Consider the following 26,909-nt stretch of genomic DNA (forward strand, 5'->3'; position numbering starts at 1 on the left):
TACTGAATAGCGCCCATAAATAATACTTTACCCACTGTTTTTCTCCTCCTCCCATGCCTGTAACATTGTGATCTGTGATTTTGCTTTTTTAAGGTTCAGCGAAGAGACTGCAAGGGTCATCTAAGTCCAACCCTCCCCCCTTGCAGTGCAGGAAATACTGAGGTTCACCCTGTTCCCTTCTAATTCCAGCAGGGTAAGTCTTGAACGTGGAGGCCACTGACAACTCATCTGCTTGATCAGATCTGCCCTCTAGGCAGCCACAATTCATCCTCCTTGGGTTGGATACAAAGCATAACTACACCAACATGGGCAGTTCAGATAGCTCAGTGTTTATTTTGCAAGGCATCTGTTTCATTGCTTTTGAGGTTTATAAACCTTAGATTTGGTGCTGCTGTTTTTAGCCTGTCCATTGCCTGCAATGGACTTGATACATCGCCAGCCTGTGAACAAAACCAAGCTTGGGATCCTCTCCTTTGTTTTATATAGCCACAGCACTTGGCACAAATGGACAAAAAAGTGGTGTAAATCAAACCGTTTTTCCCGAACAAGCTGTATCAAACCTAAGTAATTTGCTTCAAAAAACAAACTACAGAGCCCCCAAACACCGCATCTTGTAACTTAGCACAGTATGCATTAGTTAAGAAGTATTTCAAAGCAAAATAAAAACAGGACAAATTGTGTAAGTTTAGTGTAAACACAATGTATTTTACAAGCCAGGAGCTGTCTTTCCCTTTGCTTCCAGTTCATCCAGGCCCACTCAATATACTTGCAATGGCCAAAGCACTTACACTACAGCAAGTGTATGTTAATAAACAGGACCGTTCTAGAGCAGAACAACTTGCAGGCCAAAGGCACCCCTCACAAGCCTGTATATGCCCAGCCAGGTTCTCAACACATACCATTTTTTCCCAAGTCTCTGGTAGGCAGCCAGCACAGGTCAATTTTAGCAAGCACCCGGCAAGCCATCACACATAGCTGGTGAGCAGTGTTCAACTCAATGGGTCACAAGTTGTTCATGCCTATTCTAAGGTAAATGCTTTGAGGATTGCAGCCTTTTGAGTATTCCTTGCAGAAGTGAAATGGAGTTTTAAATATGTTTGAAATATGAAGCTATTGATACATGACCTCAGAGCTACAGCTTGCAGAACCCCACACCACACAGCTAAAACAATCGTGAGGAGCAAAAAGTTCAGGATCAAATCACGGCTCTTGGGCTGAGCTTTTGCATTTTTGTAGAAGCAGAGTATGGCAAAGCCTGCTCTTAAGCAACCTTTATAAAAGATTACATACAAGAGGTTCAAAAGGAATTAACTTTCTTGACTATTTCTGAGTAGCCACCAAGAGCACTTTGGGGCAAGAGAGTGTTCTCTCCCCAAATGCATGCACTTCTTAGCTTTGCAAAATGATTTCTGGGAGGTGAGAGGAGCTTTTAATATTATAAGCATACAACTGGAAACAATGTCACAGACCTCCAACTTTCAAGATGGTTTGAACCAATTAATAGCACCTTGAAAAACAAGCCAATTATCCCCTTTCAAATGCATAGCATGTTTTGAGGGGGTGGAACAAGGCTTGTATTTAAAAGACCAGGTGCTTATACTGTTAAGGCACATAGGACCCTAACATTTAAGATAAAATGACTCACAAATAGCTTTAGGTCACATTAATTTTTCTCCATAATGGCTTTAAAAAGTCTCACCTCCACTCTGGATATTAATTCATTAAAAGAGTAGGGCAAGCACAACTGAAGTCTTCCCAAGCTTAAACTAAACACAAAGATTCTTGTGGCACCTTAAAGATTAAGCGATATATTTTTACAGAATAAGCAACTGTAGACCTAAACTTAAGATGCCAAAAGGCTCTGCTGTCTTTTTTGCTGCAACAAGCTAACATGGCTACCCCTCTGTAAATTTAAGTACCTATTCTTGAACCATTTGCTGTTGTTTTAAAACAGTTGTTTCTTAGAAAGAGCCCTTGGTCATTTCTGTTCCAAGAAGCTAGCAAACTTTTTTTAGTGTTATTTAACTACGTATCAACAAACTGCATCAAAAGACAGAGCCTCGAGATTAACAGTTTTTCATGCTCCCAACTAAGCAGTACTGTACAGCAAAACATGGGTATTAACAGTTACTCCCGTGTACATCCCCAGCCCTCCCCAACTTTTCCAACTCCCACCTCACAGAGGTCTCTTAATGCTCCCCATTGGAAAGGGAAACAGCAACGGCTTCTGAGTCTGTTTTTGCAGGAATTCTTGGTACTTTCTTGGCAGGGCTAGGGATATGCTGCAAGGGGTGGGGAGGGGGGGAAAAGCCACAGATTAGAACACATTATTAAAAAGCACAGCTGCCAATTATCTTACTTTAATTTTGTTTAAAGACTCATTGAGAAAGCCCCGGTATTAGGCAACAGTAACTTAGTTCCAAATACTTTGTCCAGACAATTCTCCATTGGAATCTATCCTGCACAATAAGAAGTTTTCAGAGTTGGACACAACATAGGTTATATTTAGATTTCTAGATCCAATTTGAGAACAGCAGCATTCCCGTCTTAGAAGTTGTTCAAAGAATGTCAGGTTACACAGCAGCCTTCTCCAACCTGTCAGGGCTATTGGAAATTGTAGTTCCAAACACCTGGAAGGCATGAGCTGGAGAACGCTGGGTTGAAGATTTGTGTCAATATTATCAAATTTGGTATTCTGTAATGGGGTTGATTACAATAAAATGGACAAGTATCTGAAATGGAGGAATCACTGACAGAAGAAAATCCAAAGAATATCATATCCCAGATTTATAGCGTATCCATCAATTGCAATGATTTTGGTAACTTTCAACAGCAGTATCATGAAATAGTTGGGCATGTTTTAGAACAGGGTAAAATTCTGCCATTATCCATGTCTAAATGTAATGAAAACCCAATCTACGAAGAGAGATGGAATATGAGGCTACAAAAACTAAGGCAGAATTTACAAAGTAAATACTATAAGCAGAGGAATTGTGTCTTGCTTAGTGCCAAGTATTTTTCTTTTTGCATTTTTGGTGTGGTTTCCCTAAAGTTTCTAGATATTGGGACAGGACTGCTGAGGTTACTTGTGAAATTTCATATTACAGGCTTAAGAAAGGATTAAAAAAATATCTTGCTGGAACTGATAAAATATGTTAGTGTAAGGGAAATACCTGTTATTTTATCAATGACAGCAAAATATTTTGTATGCCCGACAATGGAAGTTGGGCAGACTGCACAAGGGGTGGGGGAAGAGAAAGAGACTGACAGACTGCGGAGGTAAGTGGGAGAAGAACCCAGGGAGAGCAGGGAAAGGGAGGGGATGTGTGATCTGACAGGGTTTATAGATTACTGAAGATTGTAACTTACTGGAAGAGCAGTTACACATCCGCTACATGTGCTTAATAGTCTGTAATTTAGTTTTGGTAACAAAAAGAAATAAAAAAAGGAAAGGTTAGCAAAGAGCCACCCTTTGCTGTGGCTGCTCCACCCATAATGGAGCAGGGAATCATTTTTAAAGAGATTGGAAGCAGACCACATCTTTGAACATTCCCTCCTGGAAAGCATGCTCCCCTCCTTCCCAGGCCCATGTGCACCTTAGCTTCAGTCCATAGGTATGCCAGCACCAACTTTAAACAATAGTTAAGGGTTACTGGTTTCCCTGCTTAACCAGAAACTGAAGAGGGCAGGCAGGGAAACAGGGAGGGGCCTTCCAGGTAGTGGCGTCTGCCCCATGGAACGCCTTCCCATCAGATGTCAATGTGATATATAACTATACAACTTTTAGAAGACCTGCATGGGCAAGTTTTTAATGCTTGATGTTTTATTATACTTTTATATCTGTTGGAAGCTGCCCACAGTGGTTGGGGTACTATTATTCCGCTCAAGCAAGGAAACTGGTAAGCCTAAACAACTGTTCATAACAATGCCAAGATATCTATGAATCACATTAAAGGCAGATTGGGGTGGGGGTAGTGTTCAATTCTGCGGTCTACTCCTGATGTCTTTAACCCACAAATAAGGGATCAACGCCATTAGGAGTGCACTAGCCCTTGGATGTTAAAAGGATGAATTAAAGAGACTTTTTACACTTACCTCATGAGCAAGGCCCATATGAACTTCCACTCCTGCTTCCAAGGGCCCATCACCCAGCACGGGGCGACGAGCATAGGTTCTTCTGTGTTTTTCATCCACTCGCACCAAGTACCATGTTCCCTCATACAGATCATCCACTGAACATTGTGGAATATAGTTGGCTATAAAAAGACAGAACGCAGAAGCTCTAAATAGAGTTTACTCCTGGTGTTAGCTTAATCTTTGACCTCACTACATACAGAGTCATGCTGGAAAGTTCTGGTTTCTTTCATCTTGTGCGAGAGACACACACCATGAAGGGATTAGTGCTATGTCACATGGAAGTGCAGAGAACTGAAGCAAGTTGTGCTTCATCTTCAGATGCTTCAAGGGTATTGGGAAGGCAAGCGCCTTCGCTGTCTTCTCTATAAGAAGATGCACAGGAGGCTTGCAACGCTCCCAAAGAGGAATATGAAATCCTTCCACCCCTCCATTATCACACTATGGTGGAGCTGTGGAAATGGGGCACACAAGACACTTTTATCAACTACTTCAGTGCTTACAGCACAATTAGATTTTCAGATCCACCATGAAGTTGTTAATCTGAAGACCTGAGAAGTTGAGAACCAGGTCCTGCTGTCCTCTTGATTGCAGTTTTAATTCATGGTACGTAATTTATAAGCCCATGTTTGGCATGAAAATAAAAGCCTTTTGCCAGTTCAATATGGACAGAATTACCCAAATATTTCAAGTCAAAGCTGTAACCATCAAGTTGGTTAACATCTCTTACAACAACCAGAAGGCTTGGAAGCCAACTTCATTATTTTAAAAAGGGAAATAAGCTTTTGGGGTCTGCTTTATCATCAACGGTTGCCTAATAGAGGCTATCATTGAATTTATGGCAGACATTTGCCGAACTTAATCCCACCATCGCTTACCTAAGTGATGAGTATCTTGTCTAAGCATCATGTTTTCTGCAAACACCTCTGGCGAGATGCATTTCCTTGAATCGAGCCTTGCCTTCAGATCAGAGAGGCTTGCTGTTATTTTATCCAGAGAAGAGCCTGCAGTAGAAAGCAGTAACTTAGGTTTTCTAAAAAGAATTAGTCCCTTCCAACTCAACAATTCCCTTCCAATTCTATGATTTGACAATGAAGAATACAAGTTAGAAACAGCAGCATCTTGATTTCTTATTATACTATGAAAGAGCGGGGGCTATTTTTCCAACATAACCCTCTTGTAATATAGCTAGCTGTAGTAGTACCGTAGTAAAAGTTCATTAATTGTTATATCAGCACATAGCACGCCCTTTCCTTAGTTCTCAAAACCTCATAAGAGGCCAGAAATGAGGCCAGATCTGTTGTGGCCCAGCAACACCTGGGCAGCAAATCCCTAACCACTGGCACCCAATAACCTATGAAGGGCTAAGAACTTAAGAAGAGCCTGCTGGAAGAGGCTACAGGTTCCACAACCCTGGGCTAGACTCTGTTCAGAAACAGGAGTTAGTTTCCTGCCAAAATGGCTCATAAGCTACAGCCTGCCCAAAACCAGCCTGCCAACATCACACTGCACAAGGCTACACCTTAACATTGCAATAAGATTCACCATTATTACCATAAGCAATGCATTCAAATTTATGCAAGATGTTACATAGCAAGTCACCTTTCTTAATCCAGCTATTTAGGTTTTAGTGGCAACTTCCTCTATTCTTAAAAATTGCCCAGAAATGGAGATTTATTTATTTACAAAAAATATTTATATACTGCTATATCCAGAAGTGATTTATAACAATAAAAACACAAAATCGTACAAAAAAAACTGTTAAAGCTAGCATTTCCTAAACTGGATCATCTATCTATGCAGATTAATACCAGAGATAATTCAAGAAGTATAAAATAATATGTATTATTGCATTCCCTTATAACAGTATTTCTGCAATCATCACTGAGCATATAAATCATCCCCACTGTGCTATAGCAGTCATAACCCAAGGCTAGATAGACTCAGTGCTTTTCGTTGCACACTCTTAATTGTGTACAACAAGCCATTCTTGTCATAAATTACTGCTAATGGGTTCTTCAGCATGTTGCTTGTAAGCACTCCCTGCAAGAATTAAAATACTGGCTGGATACTGTCAGTGACACACTAACTTTAGAAGTGGTTGTGTATAGGAAACCTTGGTGATTTTACTCACCAGGGGTTGCATCTTGGCTAACTTTGATGGAGTAGAGGGTAGCAGCAAACCCAGAGCCGTAAGAGAAGACTCCAATCCTCTGTCCTGCCAGTTGCTGAGGAGAATACCTGCACGCCAGAGAACAAGGTGTTAGTGAAAAGCACATTAGAGAAGATTAATACACAAATATTAATAAGCTGTCTCCATCCAGTACTGTCTTCAAATCATTTCCTCTCTTTCTGCTAAAGCGAAACCACTGGCCATGTAATTATCTTCAAACATGTAGGAGTTTAGCTGAAGGCTATTGGTTCTGCCTCAAGTCAAAGATTACCAGTGTTCAGACTCTTCCCTCTTTCTTCAGCTGCCAAGTCTGGACTTGCACAAGTGAGTTATGCCAAATAACGTCTGGTACATGTGAATACTAAGGAAATGCAGAATCTGGCTACAAAGATACACAGATGTTGATAAAACAGGTGTGCTAGTCTTGGTTTGTTTGAAGCAGCAACAGCAGCGTGGAGTGTGTCTTATCAAAAGCACACAGATATTCTGCGAACTTAAGATTGTTCATGGAGCAGCTTAGTAGCCACAGTTCCTACTGCTGTCTGCCCAATATAGGTAGTTGCCACCTATATTGTTGGAGAAGTTTTAATCTACAATTAAGTCACCTTCGTGCTTTAAATTTTGTCATTCAGCTCAAATATACGGTTACAATTGTCACAGACTTTTCAACAACTTTGTACATCACCTTTAGATAGTGTTTAATTAGTTTCAAAAGGCAAGAAGCAGCAAGGTTCAGCACTGCTTGGTAGTTGCACTCATATCTGGGAATTATTTCCTTCTGAAGTGTGGTGTTAAAGTTGGTCAGTCAGTGAAGAAAGGAAGGCACCCTGTGCATGCTCAAAGGCACTCTGCTTTTTACTAATTCACAAGAAGAATGTGGGGCTGAGCCATTGCCTAAAGCAAGCCTGTCCTTTAGGAATCTGATACCCAACGTCAGTCAGATAATTATACAAACACCTCAAACCCAGCTTCAGATCCTTCCTTCATACTTACTGTGCTAGGATAGAAGCAAGGCAGCCATAGACAGAAGGCGTGTACATATTTCCATTCTGATTGGATACAAGCAAGGAAGCTTTGGTTTTCTGATTGAAAATCTCAGCACTGGCCTTCATAAAAGCTTTTTCCACATCACGGTCAAAGTAGGTGTCTTCTAGTTTTACATCTCTGAAGATAGCAAGGGGAGCATTTAGAAGAAAAACTAATAACTTGAAAGACTACTAGAGCAGAAGGCTATGAAACCTATAAACATGCCTCATCTGCTCTATTTGATTTCTAAAGTTATCCCAGGTTGGTTGTTTTTTTTAAGGCACCCAGATTGTGCTACACAAGAGATCACTTTTCCGTCAGTCATGCCTATTTCAATTTGATATAGCCAATTTATTATACTGAAGAACATGCACAATTTTAACTTGAAGTCACGCACTGCAATATTTAGTTCCAATACTAACTTTCACATTGGCCGTGTTCAGGCAATAGTGAAGAAGCTGCTTCTCTCCTTCTGTTCTCAATGTGCCTCAATGCAATGTAAAAGTCTATAAAACCATTGTTTCCATTTTTTTTCTAAACCAGAAACTTTGGTTACAACCTTTGAACATTAAGAGACACCTACTGGATCAGGCTGATGGCCCATCTGATCCCGTAGTCTGCTCTCAAATGGCCTGCCAGATGCCTTTGGGAAGCCTACAAAACAGGGCATGAGTGCAATAGACCTCTTCTGTTCACAATCCCCAGCAACTGGTGTTCAGAGGCATATTGCTTCAGATCCTGAAGGTAACATAGCCGCTGACGGCCTTGTCCTATCATCAGTTTGTCTAATCCCCTTTAAAGACTTCCAAGTTGGGAGCCATCACTAAATCTTCTATAATTTAACTATGTGCTATGTGAAGAGTTCTTCCTTCTGCTTGCCTTGTATCTTACAAACTTCAGGATCATTGTGTGTTATGAAAGCAGTATTTGCTTTCTCCATACCATACATAACTCTACACACCTCTTTCATGTTTGCCCCATCCTTACTGACCTTTTCCCTAAACTAAGAATCTTCAAAGGTTGCATCTTTTCTTCATAGAAGAAATGTTTCAGTCCCTTGTTCAGTTTGGTTGACCCTTTCTAACACCTTTTCTAGCTCTTCAATATCCTTTGAGAAGAAGCTGGGATCTTAAACTTTAAACCAGGTTTTTAAAATGCTAGCTTGTCTTGAAGCCAGTATCCAGGGATTCCCCATGTTTGGTCCAAAATGGAAACACTGGTTTTGCAGACTTTCCACAATGCATTCAGTCATATGGAGAAGGGGAGAGAAAAATAGTTGTGTGTGTAAATGAAAGCCTCATTCGCCTATCAGCTTATTATACAATCATCCAAACAAGGCCAAGAAATGGGTTAGCCTTGTTGGTGCGTTTGCTGCAACAGAATAAGATAGCAAAAGAGAGTCACTTACTAAAAAGTAAATTCCACACATGGACTTACTTCCAAGTAATGGTGATTAGGATTAAGCTACACCGCAGAATAACCTTATCCTCTTTGGGTTCCCCAGGCTATCTTCACATATTAAAATCAAGCTAACTGCTCCCAGTTTGTCGACTATTGTTAAAAAATCAACCTAGTGATACGTTCTTTTCCACCTATTTTTTTCCAAGAAATCTTTGCATAAGATGAACCTTATCAAGACAAAGTTTCAGGCAGCTATGAAAGGGCATTCCAGATCCACTCCCTTAAATTTTAAGAGCTGTATAAAAAAGATCATACATAAAATAGATCAATGTCAGCTATAGAACTACTTCCAGATACAAGTTTATGGATGCTTTGTAATGTCTCTTGTACTGAAGAATTTTCTTATTTACCTAAAAGCTTCCAGGCCACTATAGATGCCATTTTCTTTTGTGGGTGTCTGATCATTCAGAAAGTCATTCAGCAACAGACGAGCTACAGATTTCTGTACAAGTTTGCAGTATGGAGAGTGAAAGATCATGAAACCGAAGTCATTCAGGGTGAAGTCTTTGTCAACTCCCTCTGAAATAAAAAAAGAAACAGGACATGGATGCTATTCTGCCTAAGTCCTATGTACACTTACTTGGGAGAAAGAACTACTGAACGCAGCAAAGCTTATTTCCAAGTAAACAAGCAAAAGATCAGGCTACAAGTTTTAACATTTGTGTATTCTTACTTCTGCAATATGAAATTCGTTTTATACTACCTTTTATTTAAAATCCCAACTAAAATTGGGATCGGCTCAGATCTTTGCTTAGAGCAGGGATGGGGAATTTATGGCTCTCCAAAACTTGGACTACACGTTCCACCATTCCTGACCAGTGGCTATGCTGGGTGGGGCTGATGTGAGTTGCAGTTGAACAACTTCTGAAAGGTCACAGGTTTCCCATTCTGGTATTGGAGATTAAGTACATTTTAATCCTCTGCTCCAACAACTTCTCACATCTTAATCACCTTTGCATTTCTACTGTGTGACACAACTCATTTGCTTATGGCATCCTTGTCTACCTCCTACTCCCATGCTGTTGGATATGCTTGCAACCAACTCTTGTGTCTGTCATCCTGGCCTCAGAAGAGCCCTGGTGTATCAGACTACAACCCACCAAGCCTAGCATCCTGTGCTCTCACAGAGGCCCACTAGATGCCTGTGGGAAGCTTGCAAGCACAACCCAAGTACTGTCCCCATTTGTGAGTCCCAGCAACTACCACTAAGCAGCATGGTGCCTCCAACAGTAAAGGCAGAACGGAAGTCAGTGTGGCTAGTAACCATGGATAGCCCGAGCCTAGATCTTCCTGCCCACACCCCCCTCTTGAAACAAAAAGATTTCCTCCTAATCAACCTAGCTGTTTCTTATCTATTGCTCCACTACTGCACTACTCATCTATCCCATTCTCACCACTCATTGTCAATTCCTTTAAAAATCCACCCCAGCCAGAAAAGGCTGCTTGACTACCTTAAGAATATCATGACAAAGGGCAAGAGACCACTGTGGCTCAACCAAACAAGGAGCTTCCCTGCTAGAAATATTATAGCAATGAATGAATGCCTGCCTAGGTTTCCTTTTTTCCTCCTCCTTAAAGCCAATCTCATTTCTTTTTGTCTTCTCTATTTTAGATTGTAAGCCTAGAGCAGGGACCTTCTTATTACTGATCACCGCAGGCCACCCCGGAAGCCTTTTGCAGCTGAAGAACAGGGTAAAAATACTTTTCAAAATGAAATCTAATATAGGGCATGTTCAGCAGTAACCCCACACTGCAGGGGCAGCTGTGTGAACAACAGTCTAAAGTGTGCTTGTGGTAGGCATTCAAACACAAGATACTCTGCTCTCCTGAACCAGCAGCAGAATTCTGTGCAGTCGTTTGCCATAACTGGCAGAATGGTTTTAAGTCTGTGACAGTTTTCCAAATTCTGTGGAAGAGGACAGGATCCGAGAAGATGGGGGAAAAAGAAACACCTTGATTCTGCAATGGTACTTTCTAGCAAGACATACCTTTCTGCCACTGAGCATGGATTTTCTTGCGATAGACAGTGTAGCAGCGATCTAATGCACTGAGGTAGCATTGTATGGACAGTTTCCCATCAACCACAGGATACTCAGATACCATATCAGGCTTATAGAAATCATAGGCATGCTGCATGTGGGTCCCTCGCAATCCTAGGGAAAAGAAGCCAGACTTGAAAGAAATGCCGCAGTGAAGTCCATTAATAAGGTACTCTTCTTACCTCAAAACATGACTGACATCCTATGCCCTTTTAAAATGTGGGGGTTTTTTGGGGGGGTATATTGGGTTTTTTTATTATTATTATTTTATTCTGTGAACCACCCTGAGACCTCCGGGCATAGGGCAGTATATAAATTCAATAAATCATAATAATAATAAAAATAAGATACATTGTACAACCAAAGATTAATCTGGTGGATGTGGGAGGTGGTGGTGAACAGAAAAGTTACACCACTTCCCAATGTGATCAGGAAAAAGAATACTAGAATACTAAATGCCGAGCAGTACAGATAGCTATTTGTTAATATTTTAACAGGCTGATGTTCCAGGCAGCTCACTTGCAGAGATTACTGCTCACATAAGCAGTCTACTCATATGAGCTGCAGAGGAGTGAACACATGCAGGTTTATGGCTTTCATTCTGTGAACTGGAAAATTGCTTAATTTTCCTCATAAGGGCAAACCAGCATAGTTTGCAATCTAGGAAAAGGCAATCTAGCACTAGCTTGCTCTTGTGGCATTTCACAAGTGAAGAATGCTTGCACAAGCTGTTCATTTGAACTAAAATACTGCTGGAATCTGCTCTATGAATAATATTTAGCCTGCCAGAGAAAACTAACCTCTCTCAAAAATAAGAGGTGCATTTGGTCCCACAAGCATAGCAACAGCACCGGCTCCTCCAGTTGGCCTAGCATTTCCAGTGGCATACACTGCTATGTCTCCAGCAACAACAAGTGCATAACGCCCTGAAAAACACAAACAAATGCTGTAAAAAAGCTGCATAAAAGTCATTTTTAGTTGAGGCAACTGCTGACTACATTGACTGCAATACTATATACACATGTACTTGGAAGCAAATCCCTTAACAGTAAGCCCTACAGAATTCAAAGTAAATATGTAAATAACTGGGCTGCGTGGTCACTGGGGAAAAGATTACAAGAAGTCAATCTTAAACTCCCACAGCCACCAATTAACATGCACAATATTTAATGCGTACTAAGTTCTTCTCACACAATTCTATACAAACATCCTGTTAAGAAGATCATTTTTGAGCAAGGAACAAAATTGAGGGCAATTGCAGATGGGCAGCTTAGGAGTCACCAGAAAGTTTGGAAAGGGGGGGGGGAAGGTTCCAATTAGCGTAAGCATTGAATGCTACAGTCGCTGATTCAAAATATGTTAATCAACCTGATTCCACCAGCTAGTTTGCATTGCAATCAATAGTATGATCAGTACAGATGAGTGAAGTGCTGGCTCAGTACAAGAAACTATTAACAGGTTTAGTGGGATATAAGCTCATTTTCACAAGCCAATTGTATTCCTGCAAAATCTTACTCCCCTGCTTGGTATTTGCAAAGGATCGCTGCCCTCTGCCTTTTTTTTTTTTTTTTTTTTTTTTTTTACTTCTGAACACTAATATGGCTTCCTCTTGTAATATCCACTAAGCATGAATGAGCATAGTGGACTAGGAATTAGCTTTTATCAAGCCTTCCTGAAATCACAAGAACATGACAGCCAGGACTTCATAGTCCTGAAGTGACTATTATTTACAGGATTACATTTAATAACATTTAAATTCCATATCTCTGTATGCCTTGTCTTTCTTTCCTTTTATTTTTTTGGCAAATTCTAAAAAATACTGCTTGCTTGAGATGTCAAACTTACCATCCCAGGAACTGGATTCAACCCAGTTGATAGCATTGAAGAGTGCAGCAGTGCCACCATAGCATGCATTGGTTGTGTCAATGCCTTCCACATCTGTGTTGCCAGATTCTTCAAAAAGCTGCATCAGGACAGTCTTTACCGATTTGGACTTGTCGATGATCGTCTCCGTTCCAACTTCAAGTCTCCCAATGCAGTTGTAGGAGAGACTGTTCCTTTCCATAAGCTTCTGGACTGCAGTGAGGCAAAGTGAATTGATATCCTCCCTATCCGAGCAGAAGCCCATCTTGGACTGACCCAAGCCAATGGTGTATTTCCCTGCATCCACGCCATCAAACTTCTCTAACTCTGCCTGGTCAACATATTGGGAAGGGAAGTAGATCTCCAAAGCAACTATTCCCACATCTTTTGGCCAGCAGGCTTCAGCATTCACAGGAAGAGATCCAGGCATGGTGGTACAGCTGAAAGAAAAGAAGTTAATAGTGCTTATTTGAATAGAGTGAGCAAAGCTTGATCCTGTGCATGCTTACTTAGATTCAAGTACCAATGCATTCATTGAGGCTTACTGAAAGCACAAGGGCTGGAGATTAAATGTTTTGATAAAATATTTTGACTCACAAGCAGTCCAACAACTAATAGGGCAATGGTCATAAAAGCAGATACACAGAATTAGAAGTGAATCCAAAGGTCATCTAGTCCAACCCCTCAAAGCAGGAAAGACACCTGGCAGAGTGTTCAAAGTAGGAAAAGCTACTTGGGAGCAGGAGAGGAATCTGACAGTTACACTATAGTCTGCACAGCTGCAATTCTGCCCACACCAATCACTGATTTTAAAGAGACCAGGGCTACAGCTGCTATCCCAAGCACATTTTAACAAATTGCCATGTATGTAGAACTGGAGCAGAGCTATTTTATCCCAACCTCTGCTGTCCAGCTGATATATAGGCCATTATTAACTCACACTACAAGTCTGTACTTGCAACTGTACTATTCAGATTGAGAAGATCTCTTACGTCAGACACTCCCAAACCAATTTAGACAAGTAAGTGCACAGCCCCATAACCACAGACATTCCAACCTGCAGCAAAGAGGCCGTACCTTTCTAGTCAGCGTTTTAAAAAACACTGCACTACCAGGGTCCTCTTGTCTCTGTGTTACATAGAATAGAATCTTGGTTAACCTCATTATACCATCTACTGGCAGTTAACCCCCCCAAATGAAGAAAAAACAACAATCTGACTGTTGCAGAAAGGGGAGGGGAATAAAGGCTTGCAGCTGCTCCCTAAAAGTAATATAAACCCATCCCTTTGTAATGAACTGTGGAGCAACCTTTCAGATTTGAACAGCAACTGAAAATCATATGGTATCTGCATGAGCATGTATTTTGTTCTTTCCCAACTGCGAAGCTTGGAGGCAGAGGAAAAATGCGAAGAATATTCCATATGAAGTTGCCCTAAACTGAGTGAGACCACTGTTCCATTTACCTAGAAAAGTATACTCAAGGGATAGGGAACCCATGACCATCCATGGGAGTTGTAATCCAACTTCAGTTAGTGAACCAGAGCTTCCCTATCCCTGGACCACTCCAACTGACAGAGGCTTTCCAAGGTCTCATACAGGGTTTCTCTACCCCCAGCCCCAGTCCAACCACTGAAGAAAGTCATGCATTAACAGACTGGGGGTGAATTGGGGACATTCAGCATGTGCAGCTCTTTTTACTGGACACCAAAAAGATTCTGAAGGAGTAAAGCAACATGTACCAGTAGTCTTGCATAATTATTTTGAATGGCAAATCCAGACATGATCTTTATCTACAAACAAGGAACATCCTGTATGAAATGCAAACTTCAAAGAACTGCCAAATGGATAGGAGACAAAAGGTACTGGAATGAAGAGAACTTTATTTCAAGTGGGTAGATCTTATTGCCTTAGGGCAATAGAAATCCTAACAAAGATAAAGCGAAGAGGCAGGTAGGCAGCTGAAAGTGATGGGTAGAACTCTTTACCCTGCATGACTTCTGGGGCTCCCCTTCTGTGGACATTGATCGTTCTGCAGACTGGAACCCACAAGAGGAACACCAACTCTGTCCCAGTGCCCATCTGCCTCATCCAACATGCATACAATGGCGCAGAAATTTGTAGCGCGTGCTTGGAACATTCAAATGCACTCCTTAGTTGTATGGGACCACCACACACAGCTCACACCACTGTGCAAATGAAGTATGGAGACTTGGGAATAGGAAGCCCAGAAGGAAAAATTTGTGTTATTGAATTAATTCTTGCAGATTTAATAGTCTTGTATTATATTGTTGTTTTGACTAGTTTTCACATTTTTAAGTATGTTTTTTAAAATATTGAATATTAGGGTAATAACGTTTTTGTCATTACAACTTTTTAAATACTATCTGGAACTTAATAACTGTTAATTTCTACTGTTAATTCAAGACTGGCAGAAGAAAGAACTGATCCACACAGTACATAACTTACAGAATTTGCTGCAACAAGATATGGCCATGAGTCTTCTAAAAAACAATCATGGTTAGAGCATGGTGCTGATAATGCCAAGGTTGCAGGTTCAATCCCCATACAGGCCACCTGCATATTCCTGCATTGCAGGGGGCTGGACTAGATGATTCCCAGGATCCCTTCCAACTCTACAATTCTATGGTTTTGATTTTAAATTCAGAGATTAGACAAATTTTACAGAGGTCAGTCTAATCAATGATTATTGGCCCAAACAGCTTGTTACTTGCTGATGGATCATGGGGATAAACATACCACATACAAGGTTTCTATGTTTGCTTTCATAGCCCAATACAAAATTTCATTGCACTGGGTCCAGTGTGCTGGGGACCACTTATGCTACAATGAAGCTCAGCCTAGCTGTTTGAATTTTTGTGTTCAATAGTTTTTAGAATATGAGTTTAACAGATCAACTGACAAAGCTAAGTGGAACCTCCAGATTCAAAGGCAGTATCTCTCTGAAAATTAATTGCTGGGAAACAAGAGCAGGGCAGGGCCTGCTACCTACACGTCAGCACCACACTCTAACCAGCTGAGTTAAGTCAAGCCCCAGTTGTGGAAAACGGAGTTGTTGAAAAAACAACCTTCATAATCAATGACAACTTAAGAAGAAAACAAAGTAATATGGAGTCATGACTCTGAACATCCTTAAAGACAGCAGTCATTTGCCTGCAGTATCAGCTTCTTCTTGGCCAGTAGTTTGCCAAACCATTCCTCATATCCATTATGAAAATGTACCATTGTAGAATGGTTGAAATTAATGTCATCAAATCACCCCACCAGTAATAAAAATGACCAATAATGCAGCAAAACCTGGTTTCTTTCTCCATCTGAAAAGAAGATTGAAACCCTTCCTGACTCATGCATTCTTTAACTAAAAACTAGTAATTTGAGAATGCCCAACATCCTGCAGAACAAAAACACAACACAGAAACCATCTCAGCCATCCAATCAGTTGCTCACCTACAACCATCAGTACTCCAAGACAGCCCTTTGCTACAGCCCTCCATTGGCACCAAACTCTGAGAAGATTGGTGATGGCTTTTAAATACAGCCCTTGCTAGGGAGGTGTATGCTCCTCCCAAGCGAGTCTCCATTGGGCAAAAGGCAGAATGATGCCTACTTAAATTTACCTGATTTGTGCTTGTCTTGGTTTGACATGGCCTTAATCTTACCAGCTCTCCATTCTTTTTGTGCTGCTTACCTCCAACCCAGAGAAAATAGCAACTATCAGACAAAACAATTTATCTACTCACTCTTAGAAAGTTTATACAATGCTTTGCTGACTAAGGACCCAAAACAACAGTTTGACAGCCTCTCCAGGAACAAGGATGGACAATGGGCAACTGCCAAATATCACACTGCCGAAGTTAACACTACATGATCCTCAGTCCTATATGGTCACTGAAAAAGTGTGTCTGAGTTTCAGCCTGGTAGTGTCACAGCAAATCTGCTTCACTGGTGTGTCCTTCAGGAAAAAACAGTGAGTTGCACTCACTGCCTGCTTCAATATGTATACACAAGAATCCCTTTATCAATGGTTTGGGTCTCTTAGGGGGCAAACGACTGCACTGGAGCTATGTTGGCAAAAGATGAAACAAATCCCTTCATAAACCGAAAATCTAATTGGAAAACAACTGTTTATATCAATTATCTCTACTATCCTAAGTCACTTCAGATAATATTTTGTTACGAAACAAATATAAAAATAAAATGTAAAGCCCACACAAGCAGCAGATCATTCAACTATCCACAACTGGACTAATGTTCTGCACAACAATCATAGCCCTAAATACCAGAAGCCTGCCTGGATCATCAAGTTTCATATCCATGTATAACAAGCCCTGGCAACTCCACAATTCTGACAGAAAGCACAGAAGTGTGGCAGTCATTTGCCACGCATGTTATGTTTTAAAAAAGAAAAATGTGGCTATCTATGTTACTGGAAGGATACCTGTGCATACATGACAGAAATACAACCAGTGAACCCTTCTTCCACTGCTAAGGAAACCTCCTTCGGTCAAATGTCTTACGAGTCAGTTGGCTGCTAAAACCAGAGAAGGGCAGGTAACAGGCACAAAGAAAACATGAACACAGTGGGGATTGCTTCCAAGTAAACACATACACACACACACACAAGCACGTCGTGAGGCTTTTTTGTGGGGGGGGGGAAGGGGAGCAAATAGCTTGGCAGCATGCTTAAGGTCCCCAGTGCAGAGTTGGAAGGGACCGCAAGGATCATCTAGTCCAACCCTCTGCACCCAGCTGAACCCTTAGAGCGCTGTTGCCAGTCGGTGCAAGAAAACACTGAGCTGGACGGATCAATGGCCCAACTAGACAAGGCAGCTCCCTTGGCTCTTGTGAGGAAAAGTACAGTAGAAGAGAAAGGGGAATCGGGAAGAAAATAAGCTTCTCCCCACCTCTAATTATCTCAAGAGAGCTCTGTAACGCCACTTCCGTGGTAAGGGACCCTTTGCCTCAGTTTCCCTGTCAGGCACTCAGAGCACCCAGCCACCCACATATATAACTGAAAGGGCGGTGGCAGGTCCCATTTTCCTTATGACCCCCACTCCACCTCACCCCTAGGCCTCAAGTAGCCAGATAATGGCTTCCATTCGCAACGGAGGCCTTTGCCTCAGTTTCCCTGTCAGGCAGAGCGGCCCCACGTCCTTCCCTCATATATAAGCCACCCAGATGAAAGTCCCCACCACCGCCACGTCCCTCAGGAAACACCGGGGCGGAAGCTTCCGCGTCCTCACCGAGGTCAAGGCCGGCGCGGTTCCCCCCGCCCCCCAGCCGCGCTTCACTCACACGCAGTGAAACCCCATCACCGGCTCCGGACGGCACCGGGTCGGCCCAGCGCGCATGCGCTCCTCATGGCGGGCCCTCTGGCTCCAGCCCGCCGCTGTCACCTTGAAAACGCGGCGCGCGGCCGCCCGCTCGCTCCCTCCCTCGGCCGCGCCCACTTCCCCCTTCATTCTGACACGGCAGAGCAAGCCACGCCCCTCCCTGGCTCGACGGCGTTCTGCGCTCGCGCGCCCCCTCACTCCGCCGCGCGAAGGCAACGGAGGAGCCCGAGCCGCCTCCGCCTTTTCCTGGGGCTACTACTACGCGTTCGCTTCTGAGAAGCGGCGCACGGATGTGTAGGCGAGCGGCGGCTGCTGCCGAGGACGATACGAAACCAGCACACAGGGAACGCGTGGGAAGGAGGGAGGGGAAGTCCCTGTCTCCGAGGTCACGCACGGAGACCTTTCACACGTCACGCAGGGCAAACCCGGATCGGCACCTCAAAATGTAGGCTATGCCTCCTCCGCGTGTACTGTACTGTACATAAAGAAATGGTGTCTTGTGAATGACAGCCGCCTTTAGTTACTTTGCCATGAGCTGAGCTAGAACTCGTACTGTGTATTCAAACAAACAAGCACGCACACAACCCCCTGCCACTATGTTTGCCATATTCAGACGTATCACAAACACACCCCTGCCGCTGAAGTTTCTTGACCTCAGTATTAAGTAGGAGCGTGGCATCAGAGCAGGGATGGGGAACCCGCGACTCCACTATTTATCTAGAATATGTCTTACTGGCCTTTCATCAAAAGGCCCTAGGGAGGGTTGCAACAGAACTATTGCGGCTTCCATCATTCATGAACCATGGGTGTTGGGAGTTGAAGTCCCACAACTGGAGGCAGGGGCACAGGTTTCTCCCTGTAAATTTATATGAAAAATATTAAAATATTTTTTATAATCTGATTTCCGTTTCGCAGACCTAAAGTTTTATTACTTGAGCTGTGGCTGAAATTATAATTCCTGAGAGGTCACTTTATGAAATCAATGGGGCTTCTTTCAAGCTACGTAGTTGGCTAAAGAGGGATGTATTTCAATAGGTGACCTATGTGCAGAGCTTTGTTTTGTAAGCTTGCTGCTTTGCTGAAAGATCCTACTTGTAGAAGGGTCACTTTAGAACACCTTTAAAAAAATGTATTACCATAAGCAATTAGAAGATTAAAACTGATATATGAGCAACAGCCTGAATTTTGCAAATTTCCTTTCTAGGAAATCATTAAGCAATTGACTTAATCTACTTATACTATGCCAATCAGCACATCTAGTACATATTCTGTGGGTGGGGTTTTAAGGAAAGGGATATGTATGTGTAAAAGAATTATACATTTTCCCCTTCCCATCTTTGGCAAGAACCAAACATCGTTGTAGAAGCTTAATGCACTGTTTCATGTAAATAGCCTAGAGGTTTTTGATGATTCAGTAAGCATAATAATCATGTTAATAATTTAATTGATAAATTTTATTATTACTTGCCTTTAATCATACGGTCTCAGGGCATGTTACAGCAATTTTAAAACACCATGTTCAGGCACGCGTCTTTTCCACAAAAAGGTTTGGGGCTATGGGCCACCACCCTTGTATCCACTTTGTCTTCCAATCACAGCAACTTGTATTAAAAAGGTTGAGTGTGGCTCAGGCAGTGAATCCACTGCGATAGGAAGCAGTGCCCTAGCGACATCCTCACCAAGATACTATGGAAGAACTTTTAGCGAGTGGCTAAGGTTTATCCTTGCCCAGCCTGGTGCGTTCCATATATGCTTTGGACTACAACCCATCAATTCCAGCCAACACAACAGGGGTAGGTTGAGCTCTGGGCTGTCAATATTTCTTTTGTCTCCAACTCCCAGCTTGCATCTCTCCCCCTGCCCCTCATCCGCCAGGAATTTCTTCTACAGGCTTGTTTTAATGATACCCAATTCATATATCCATCAGACACATGGGAAAGCCTAAGGAAGTTTGCTCCCAAGCTGTAGCATCCTGTCCTGTCCCTCCACCATCGCATGCGGCATTTTGCTTTTCTACTTATCCCATAAATGCTTAGAATGCATTGTAGAGCCACTTCAAGCATCAGTTACACCAGGGAACATAGTTAAGAAAGGAAATGTTTAAAATAAATAAAAGGAATGGAAATAGAATAATCGGGCCAAAGCAAAACCAGCACATGACTTGAGATTGCCACAAGTTGGTAAACAGTATGCACAAGCTGTTGACATAGCTACCAAGTGCCCAGAAAATGCTCACATGCATCTTTCAGGTATGCTAAAGGCCTGGACAAGAGAGCAGACAAGTCCACTGTTCACATAACCATAAAAATCATAACTGCGAGGGGCCATTAGTCATCATTTGCTAACTTACTGTACGTTCTGCTGCTTCAGAAGTACTTGGTGTTCAAATATTTTGTACATCTCAAAATCTAGCACTAAAAACAGCCACAAGGCGTCACTGTCTCACAACTACAAGGGTCACTATATATCTACGAGCAAACCTGGCAAGACCTTCTCTCCCCCAGATGTAGAATCTGAAAGCCTAAGCAGCCCTCGTTTCCTTTTCTTCGTGAGAGTCGGGAATGCTCCACCCCAGCCTGGGGTAGTCACTGTCCACAACCTGCATTGCTATGCTGTCAGACTACATTGCTCATAGTTTGGGCCTGGCTTACTGCAGCAATGGCAGCCTCAGGCGAGTGGACATGTCCTGCAGCTTATTTTTTACTGGTTTCCCCCACTTCTTCACCCAGAGGCGTCAGGAGCCCACACGGGGAAATCCAACCCTATGAAAGTGAGGCTCTTACAAAACCTCCCTGCTGCCAGACCTGAAACAATTCAGAGAGGCATTTTCATCTACTTGCAGCTCACGTTTTTAGGCAGCAGCAGAATACTTCTGAACCAAACAAGGAAGAACTGTATGCAGTCCAATTTCTCTAGTCATCTCAGGGAAAGGGGGGGGGGGAGAAGAGAATGAGGACACATTAAGATAAGCGTTTTCAGAAGAGAAACTTTCAATTTCTGAGCTGCCAGCTGCAGCAAAACACAAATTTTAGCAAGAAAAAAATTACATGGAAAGACGACAAAAAAAGCATCATCCTCAAAGCTAGAAAGCCTCTTGAAGTTTCAGGTTTATGCCAGAATAAATCTACTAGGCACAACACAGCATCCATTTTCCTTCTTGTCCTACAGGCAGGCTACTCTCAGGGGAAAAATCTCAAGAGGCACTTGCTGTCCCAATGTACTTCAGAGGCTGATACAAGAATGCTTCGGCCTTTCAAAACCAAACAATACAATGAAATCATGATGAAATACTAAGGCATGCTAGATGATCAGTCGAAAAACAGACTACATGGTACAGAAAGATTAAATGGGCAGGTACCTCCTGAAAACTGGAGGTACACTGAGCACAAAATCCATTAAAAAAATGACAATGACATCACCTACTCTGTCTAGTAAAGATCAGTGTCCAAAGAAGAAGAGCAACAGGGTGCATGACGCAACCACAACTACGCAGTCCCACTGATTTAATTGGTAGCGATAGAACTCTTTCTACTGTGATCAGAGACTTTGCTGTAAGTGAAGCCAATCAATTTTTTTAAAAAACAGACAAGCCACACCTGATAAATGCTCTGCCCTTATTTTAAAATTCAGCGTAGCAGTGATCCTAGAAATTTAACAGCAGGCATCATATTGGCCTCCCTATGGCATTTTGTGGAAACAGGAGGTCACAATCCAACACAAAAGAGGAACACTTCACAAATTTGCATATCCTTGCGCACCAGTCTCCATGGAGAGCTCTCGGAAAGATCTGTTAAGATGGACCGTGGAATCATTAAGCAAGCGCTTTTAGTTTAAAGCCCAGCAAGTTCAATGGGACTTACTTTTTGAGTTGTGTGTAGAGGATTTTAGCCTTATACTTAGTCCTTACAAACAGTAGAGGGGGTATTCTGTGTCTGACTATTCCACTTTAGACTTGCAGGCAGCGACTTGTGAGATGGAACATGCCTAGAAGCAAAAAAACCCCTGATATATCTGAAAGAGGACTCTGTGCTAGAAGTATTTTCCCCAAGATCAATTCCTCCCCACACTATATGCAGGGATTAAAAAAAAAAAAACAATCCTAGGGAAGATAACTGCAGACAGAAGTGGGCAATTGAACACCAGCAGGCATACCTGCCAACTCCTAATCCAGTTCTGGTCCTTGGTCAATATGCACACTGAAGAAAGCACACATGGCCATTTTTAATGCTCTAGAAGAGAGGCATTCAGTGTGGCACCTGCCAGATCCTATGAACTACAATTCCCATCATCCCTGATGGTGATGTCATGATGACTCAGCTGAAGTTGGAGTCCAAAACTTGTGGAAAGTACAATGTTTATGACCAGTACTGTAGAAGGACCTGATCCAGCCACTAAAACTGCACTTCTCTCTCTGCTAGAGTTCAGGGACTTCCCTATGGAACTGCTAGTCCCGAGGCTACACCCCCAGAGTAGGGTTGCCAAGGTAGATTTCAATGTCACCACAAAGCTCTAGCAACAGAGAGCTCATCCACCTTTGCTCCACATTTCTATGCAAAGGTCTGGGCTTTCCAGGTCTGTTTCAAGTGGGTTAGTTGTTGTTTTTTCCCTCCCCCTTTCCCCACAGAAACCTGCACTTTACTGCTGAATCAGAGCAAATAGGAATCTTGCTCCAATTCAGTGGCAAAGATTGGGTTTTCTTGGAGAAAGCTTCAGGCAAAAAAGAAAATGATTTAGCACAACCCAGGGAACCAGAAACCTGTGCCCAGAAAGTGTGAGTCAAAAATTAAGTGTGGATGAGCCCTTAATTGCTCTAGGGTTATATGTCTGACCAGACACAAGAAATGCCCACTAGGTTCACAGAAACCATTTAGTTCTTAAGACAGCAAGATCTATCAGCTTTAGAATTGTTCTGTCTATCCTAGAATGAAAGCCAATCGCTAAATCTCACTTGGTAGATGTACTCTACAGCAATTAACAAGTCAGCTGGGCAGATTTCTATTTTACAATTAAAATTACTCTGGTTTTAAATTTCTGGTTGATCAGAGGCTGCAGCTGGCTTGTAATGAAAGAAAGCAGGGTTCCTAAAGTAGAAATAATTCTGGTTGGGTGGGACATTATAAGCTTCCAAACACAGATTTTAAAAAGCTGAGAGGTTCTGGTTTTTATTCCAGAGCTCACAAACTCTAGTGAGACACAAGTTCCCCACCACCCAACAAAGACATTGGTGGGTGGAGGGCTGTGAGATGAACTAGTGTTCAGTTAATAGCAAAAAAACCCCAACAACTTCTCAGAAGATCTCCAGATCTAACAAGGCAGCCTATTTGGATGATCGGGAAAAGGATTTCCTCGCAATTTTTTGGGTTTCCTATGGCTTCCTTGTAGAAGTCAACTGCAGCTGCCATTCCCAGATACTCACTTTTGGAGAGGCAAACCCCACTGAACTTAGTGGAAATAAAAATAATAACTGAGTAAATATGTTCCATAGGGCTGCACTGTTCAACAGCAAGCAATTCTTTGACTTGCCATGTCTTACTGACTTCTGTACTTTGGGGGTGTGCTGTTGTACTGGATCACTTTGGGCTAGTATGGGGGCGGGGGCGGAACTGGCCCAAGCCTCGCTCTCACATTAGTACAGACCCCCACCCCCAAAAACTGTTGAAGTGCCACAGCCACCATTTTCAGTAGAGAGCTCCCTGGGAGACTTGCCTCCTTTGCTCTGTGCCACATGCAACACCAATGCCCCATCTTCCTGCCCAGAGAACAGCTGCCACTGGTTTGTCTGCAAAAATGGGCAAACAGGTTTTGAGGGGTACCTGCCTGCCCCCTCCCTTTGGATCAGGGCTTGGATTTGTCATAGCATCCAGAGGAAGAGCAGAAAGTGGCTTCTTTTGCCTCTGCCACCTTACCTCCCTCTCTCTGGGCAACACAGTAGGGGAGAGGGAGAGTTAAGCACAATAAATACATTCAATCGCTTTTTTCCGCCAGTACAGCCTCCCTGTCTAGGTGCCATATCTGTACTTCTTCAGAGGAAGGATGCAAGTGAGGGAGGGAGAGACTCCTGTTCCCTTTCGCTCATCCCCTTTCTCTCTGGGTGGAGCAGTGGAAAAAAATTGGCTCAGCCCCACCCCATAAACACACAGAGAGAGATCTGAGGGACAGCCCCAAAGAACCCTAGCAAGAGGCTTCCACACCTATGCTCTCCCATTAGGCAGGGTGGACAGGGTTCAGTAGAGAGAGGCCACCCAGAGAGAGTGGGTGAGCAAGCCAGAAGCAGCTGCTCCCAGCAGGGCAGCCACTGCCCCACCTAAAGTGACGATAAGGCGTTCAAACTGGCAGAGCTGCTCTCTCTCGCTTACTGCCTCTCTCTGGGCAACCTTGCGGGTTAAATCCAGGTAAGTAGTCTCTTACCTGATAGAAGAGCCTCCTTAAGGGAATGGGCAGGTGAGGAATCAGAGGTAGCTGCTCCTTGCAATCACCACTTGCTCAATTCTACCACCACCACCACCCCTGGCAACTTAACTGCTCTTTCTCTTGAGGAACAGTGGCATGATAAGGAGGTCCCACCAGAGACATGTTGCCCAGCCTCCCTGCCCAAACAAGCCTGCTGAGTAGAAAATTATTCTCTTTAGCAGAAGCACTGGGCATGATGGCATCCTGGGTCCTATTTAGTACTAGAAAACAGGTGTGGGGGACCTTTGGCCCGCCAGGTGTTGCTGATCTGCAACTCCCATCATCCCTGCCCAGCTGCCACGAATATCTGGAAAGCTAAACGTTCCCCACCCTTGCCCCAGAACAATTATATTCCTTTTAAATGTAACCAGGGGGCCACATATTACTACCACCATCATCACAGAAAACAGTCAGCTCTAGAATTGCAAGTACCCTACCCCAAAACTTTGATCTGACCACCTTAAAAAAACCTAATGGTCTTTGGAAAAACCAAGGACCTAGTTTAGGTGGCAATCCTATTCAGGTCTACTCAGAAGTAAGATCCTCTGAATGCGAGCTAAGTTCGTGCAGGATTCCAGCCTTCGCCTGCAACCCTAAGCACAATTTACCTGGTGACTTCTGCGGGGCTTACTTCTGAGTAGACACAGATGCGATTTCTGAGTTAGCACACCTGGTCCTAGAGGAGGCGGGCGGGGCGGAGAGCTTCAATTTAACACCAAAACCAGGCAGGTGTTCCCTATGCACTGGACGGAAATAAGATCCCACCCACCTGTGTGCGGCGATGGCTCGTTCTCTGCAGGGTCCGCGCGCTGTCTCTCAGCTCCTCGTCCTGAATGGGACGCAGCCGCGGCTGGAGATGCGCCTTTAAACCAGCCCCGCCGCCCAAGCTACCGCTTGAAACCGGTGAGCGGCAGCTCTCCCTGCCCAATCGGAGGCCGGCGCGCCGGAGCCTGCCCCTCTTCCCGTTCCTGGCCAATGAGCGAGGCAAGGCGGGGAAAGGAGGCGAGGGGAGGGCGAGAGGAGTGGTGTGAGAAAATGACGCCGCGTGGCCAGAGGGAGGGCGCCCAATGGGCGCGCCGCTGAGGCCCGGACCGGCGAATGAAGCGCGTGACGCGGGTGCCCGGCGGCCAATGGGAGCCCCGCTGCCGACTGCGCAGTGAGGGCAGTCGCTGCTGCAGGTCCTCTGGTGAGAAAGAGGAGATGGTCGCTTAGCAACGGGAGGAAGGCGCGCATCTCAGCGAGGCAGCATCGTGTTACCCGAAGAAGGGAGCGAAGGAGAGCCCTGGTGTTTGCGCTGGCTGCAAACTATATACGAACTTCATATAGGCTGGAAGGAGGCTCTTGCATATTATATTATGAACTGTTTGGTTTTTTTTTAAGCCTTATTGATAGCCACATCAAGGAAAATGGCCCACCAGCTCCAGGTTCTCAGGGAAAGAGTCTGGTGGTTTTTCATACTTTATTTAACAACACACACAGATTACAAATGCTATCCAAATACAATGTTGTATGGTGCTGTCATTGGTTAAATGAGGCTTCTGATATGCCTTTATGGCTTGTAATGCTGCTAATATTGCCTGTTTTGTACAAGTATCTTTTAACGTTTTCCTTTATGTCTTTCTTTTTCTTTATAAACCTGTGATCATCATCTGAGGCCTTTCTTCTTGGGGCCCCTTCCGTGAGAAGTCTGGAAGGCGGTAACATGAGAAAAGACTTTTTCTGCAGTGGCTTTCTGCTTGTGGAATGCTCTTCCCCATCTGCCCTACCGCTTTCCCCTGGAAAAGCTGCTCTTTAGGGCTGATATAAAATATTATAAAATATTAGGGTACACACACATAGCAGACACACACTCCACAGAAAACCAATCCTCCACCCTACAAAATATATGAACTATTCCCTGAGAAAATTACTCATTATTTTAGCACCCAGAACAATCCCCCCAAAAGCCATCTTGGCTCTCCTAATTACTCAAAATATTTCCTCTACGGAAGGAGATATCTTGGAGAAACCTTTCCCAGTACCGTAGTTCTTTTCACTTACAAATCCTTGCTTAAGGTCATATTTTGTGTATGAATAGGGTGGGCCTGTGACCTGGATTCAAGAACTAAAGTATTTACCATCTCAAAAGAATGACTATACTGCCCAGGTAATGCAACCAGTAAAACATCAGATATCCTGGCAGACAGGAAAGAAGCCACACACTCAAATTTATTTGGGAGACCACCTCTGTGATGTATGTATGATGATTTTAGGGTGGTCTTTGGCTAAGGGGTTGGGCAATGTCTAAAGTCTTTAAAGGTTCCTGCACACTTTGTGCTTTTGGTCTCTCTCACTTCCTTGTGGTGGGGGCGGGGCTCTGTTGCAACAGAAAAATAAAAATCAGCCTAGCTTTCACTGGATCCTGCCTCCATC

The 26,909-nt window shown here is 43.3% G+C and overlaps 1 protein-coding gene and 2 long non-coding RNA genes across 11 annotated transcripts in view; all 3 read right to left on the reverse strand.

Annotated features, from left to right (window-relative positions):
• Nucleotides 1–26,909, reverse strand: part of LOC310744689 — a 150,728-nt gene that overhangs the window by 89,121 nt on the left and 34,698 nt on the right. The window lies entirely within an intron of this gene.
• Nucleotides 309–25,795, reverse strand: HMGCS1 (3-hydroxy-3-methylglutaryl-CoA synthase 1). Of its 9 annotated transcripts, XM_083576184.1 has the most exons (12): nucleotides 25,267–25,392; nucleotides 21,908–22,031; nucleotides 12,679–13,136; nucleotides 11,634–11,759; nucleotides 10,783–10,947; nucleotides 9,145–9,313; nucleotides 7,301–7,471; nucleotides 6,269–6,375; nucleotides 5,013–5,138; nucleotides 4,096–4,256; nucleotides 3,370–3,409; nucleotides 309–2,282 (listed from the first exon to the last, which is right to left on the reverse strand). In XM_083576184.1, the coding sequence occupies exons 3-11, from the start codon at nucleotides 13,124–13,126 to the stop codon at nucleotides 3,392–3,394; spliced, it is 1,491 nt and encodes a 496-aa protein (XP_083432310.1). In that variant the 5' UTR covers nucleotides 13,127–13,136; nucleotides 21,908–22,031; nucleotides 25,267–25,392; the 3' UTR covers nucleotides 309–2,282; nucleotides 3,370–3,391. The 9 variants fall into 9 exon arrangements, with proteins under 9 accessions (XP_083432310.1, XP_083432309.1, XP_083432306.1 ...); XM_083576183.1 differs by lacking the exon at nucleotides 21,908–22,031 and having other exon boundaries at nucleotides 25,267–25,469; XM_083576180.1 differs by lacking the exon at nucleotides 3,370–3,409 and having other exon boundaries at nucleotides 25,267–25,394.
• Nucleotides 2,345–3,363, reverse strand: LOC310744714. The gene is made up of 2 exons (XR_014539694.1): nucleotides 2,629–3,363; nucleotides 2,345–2,595 (listed from the first exon to the last, which is right to left on the reverse strand). It is a non-coding gene; the product is annotated as an uncharacterized lncRNA (long non-coding RNA).

This window comes from Podarcis filfolensis (genome assembly GCF_964270895.1).
Source record: "Podarcis filfolensis genome assembly, chromosome: 11".
Lineage (NCBI taxonomy): Eukaryota > Metazoa > Chordata > Lepidosauria > Squamata > Lacertidae > Podarcis > Podarcis filfolensis.

Excerpts from the sequence above, each read along its gene's own strand:
- HMGCS1 (XM_083576177.1), bottom strand. The coding sequence starts at position 18,176 with ATGAAGGGGGAAGTGGGCGCGGCCGAGGGAGGGAGCGAGCGGGCGGCC. Across the intron at positions 11,760-12,678 it reads TGAATCCAGTTCCTGGGATG|GGCGTTATGCACTTGTTGTT; the intron begins GTAAGTTTGACA and ends TGTGTTTTTCAG. Across the intron at positions 5,139-6,268 it reads TAGCCAAGATGCAACCCCTG|GCTCTTCTCTGGATAAAATA; the intron begins GTGAGTAAAATC and ends TTTCTACTGCAG.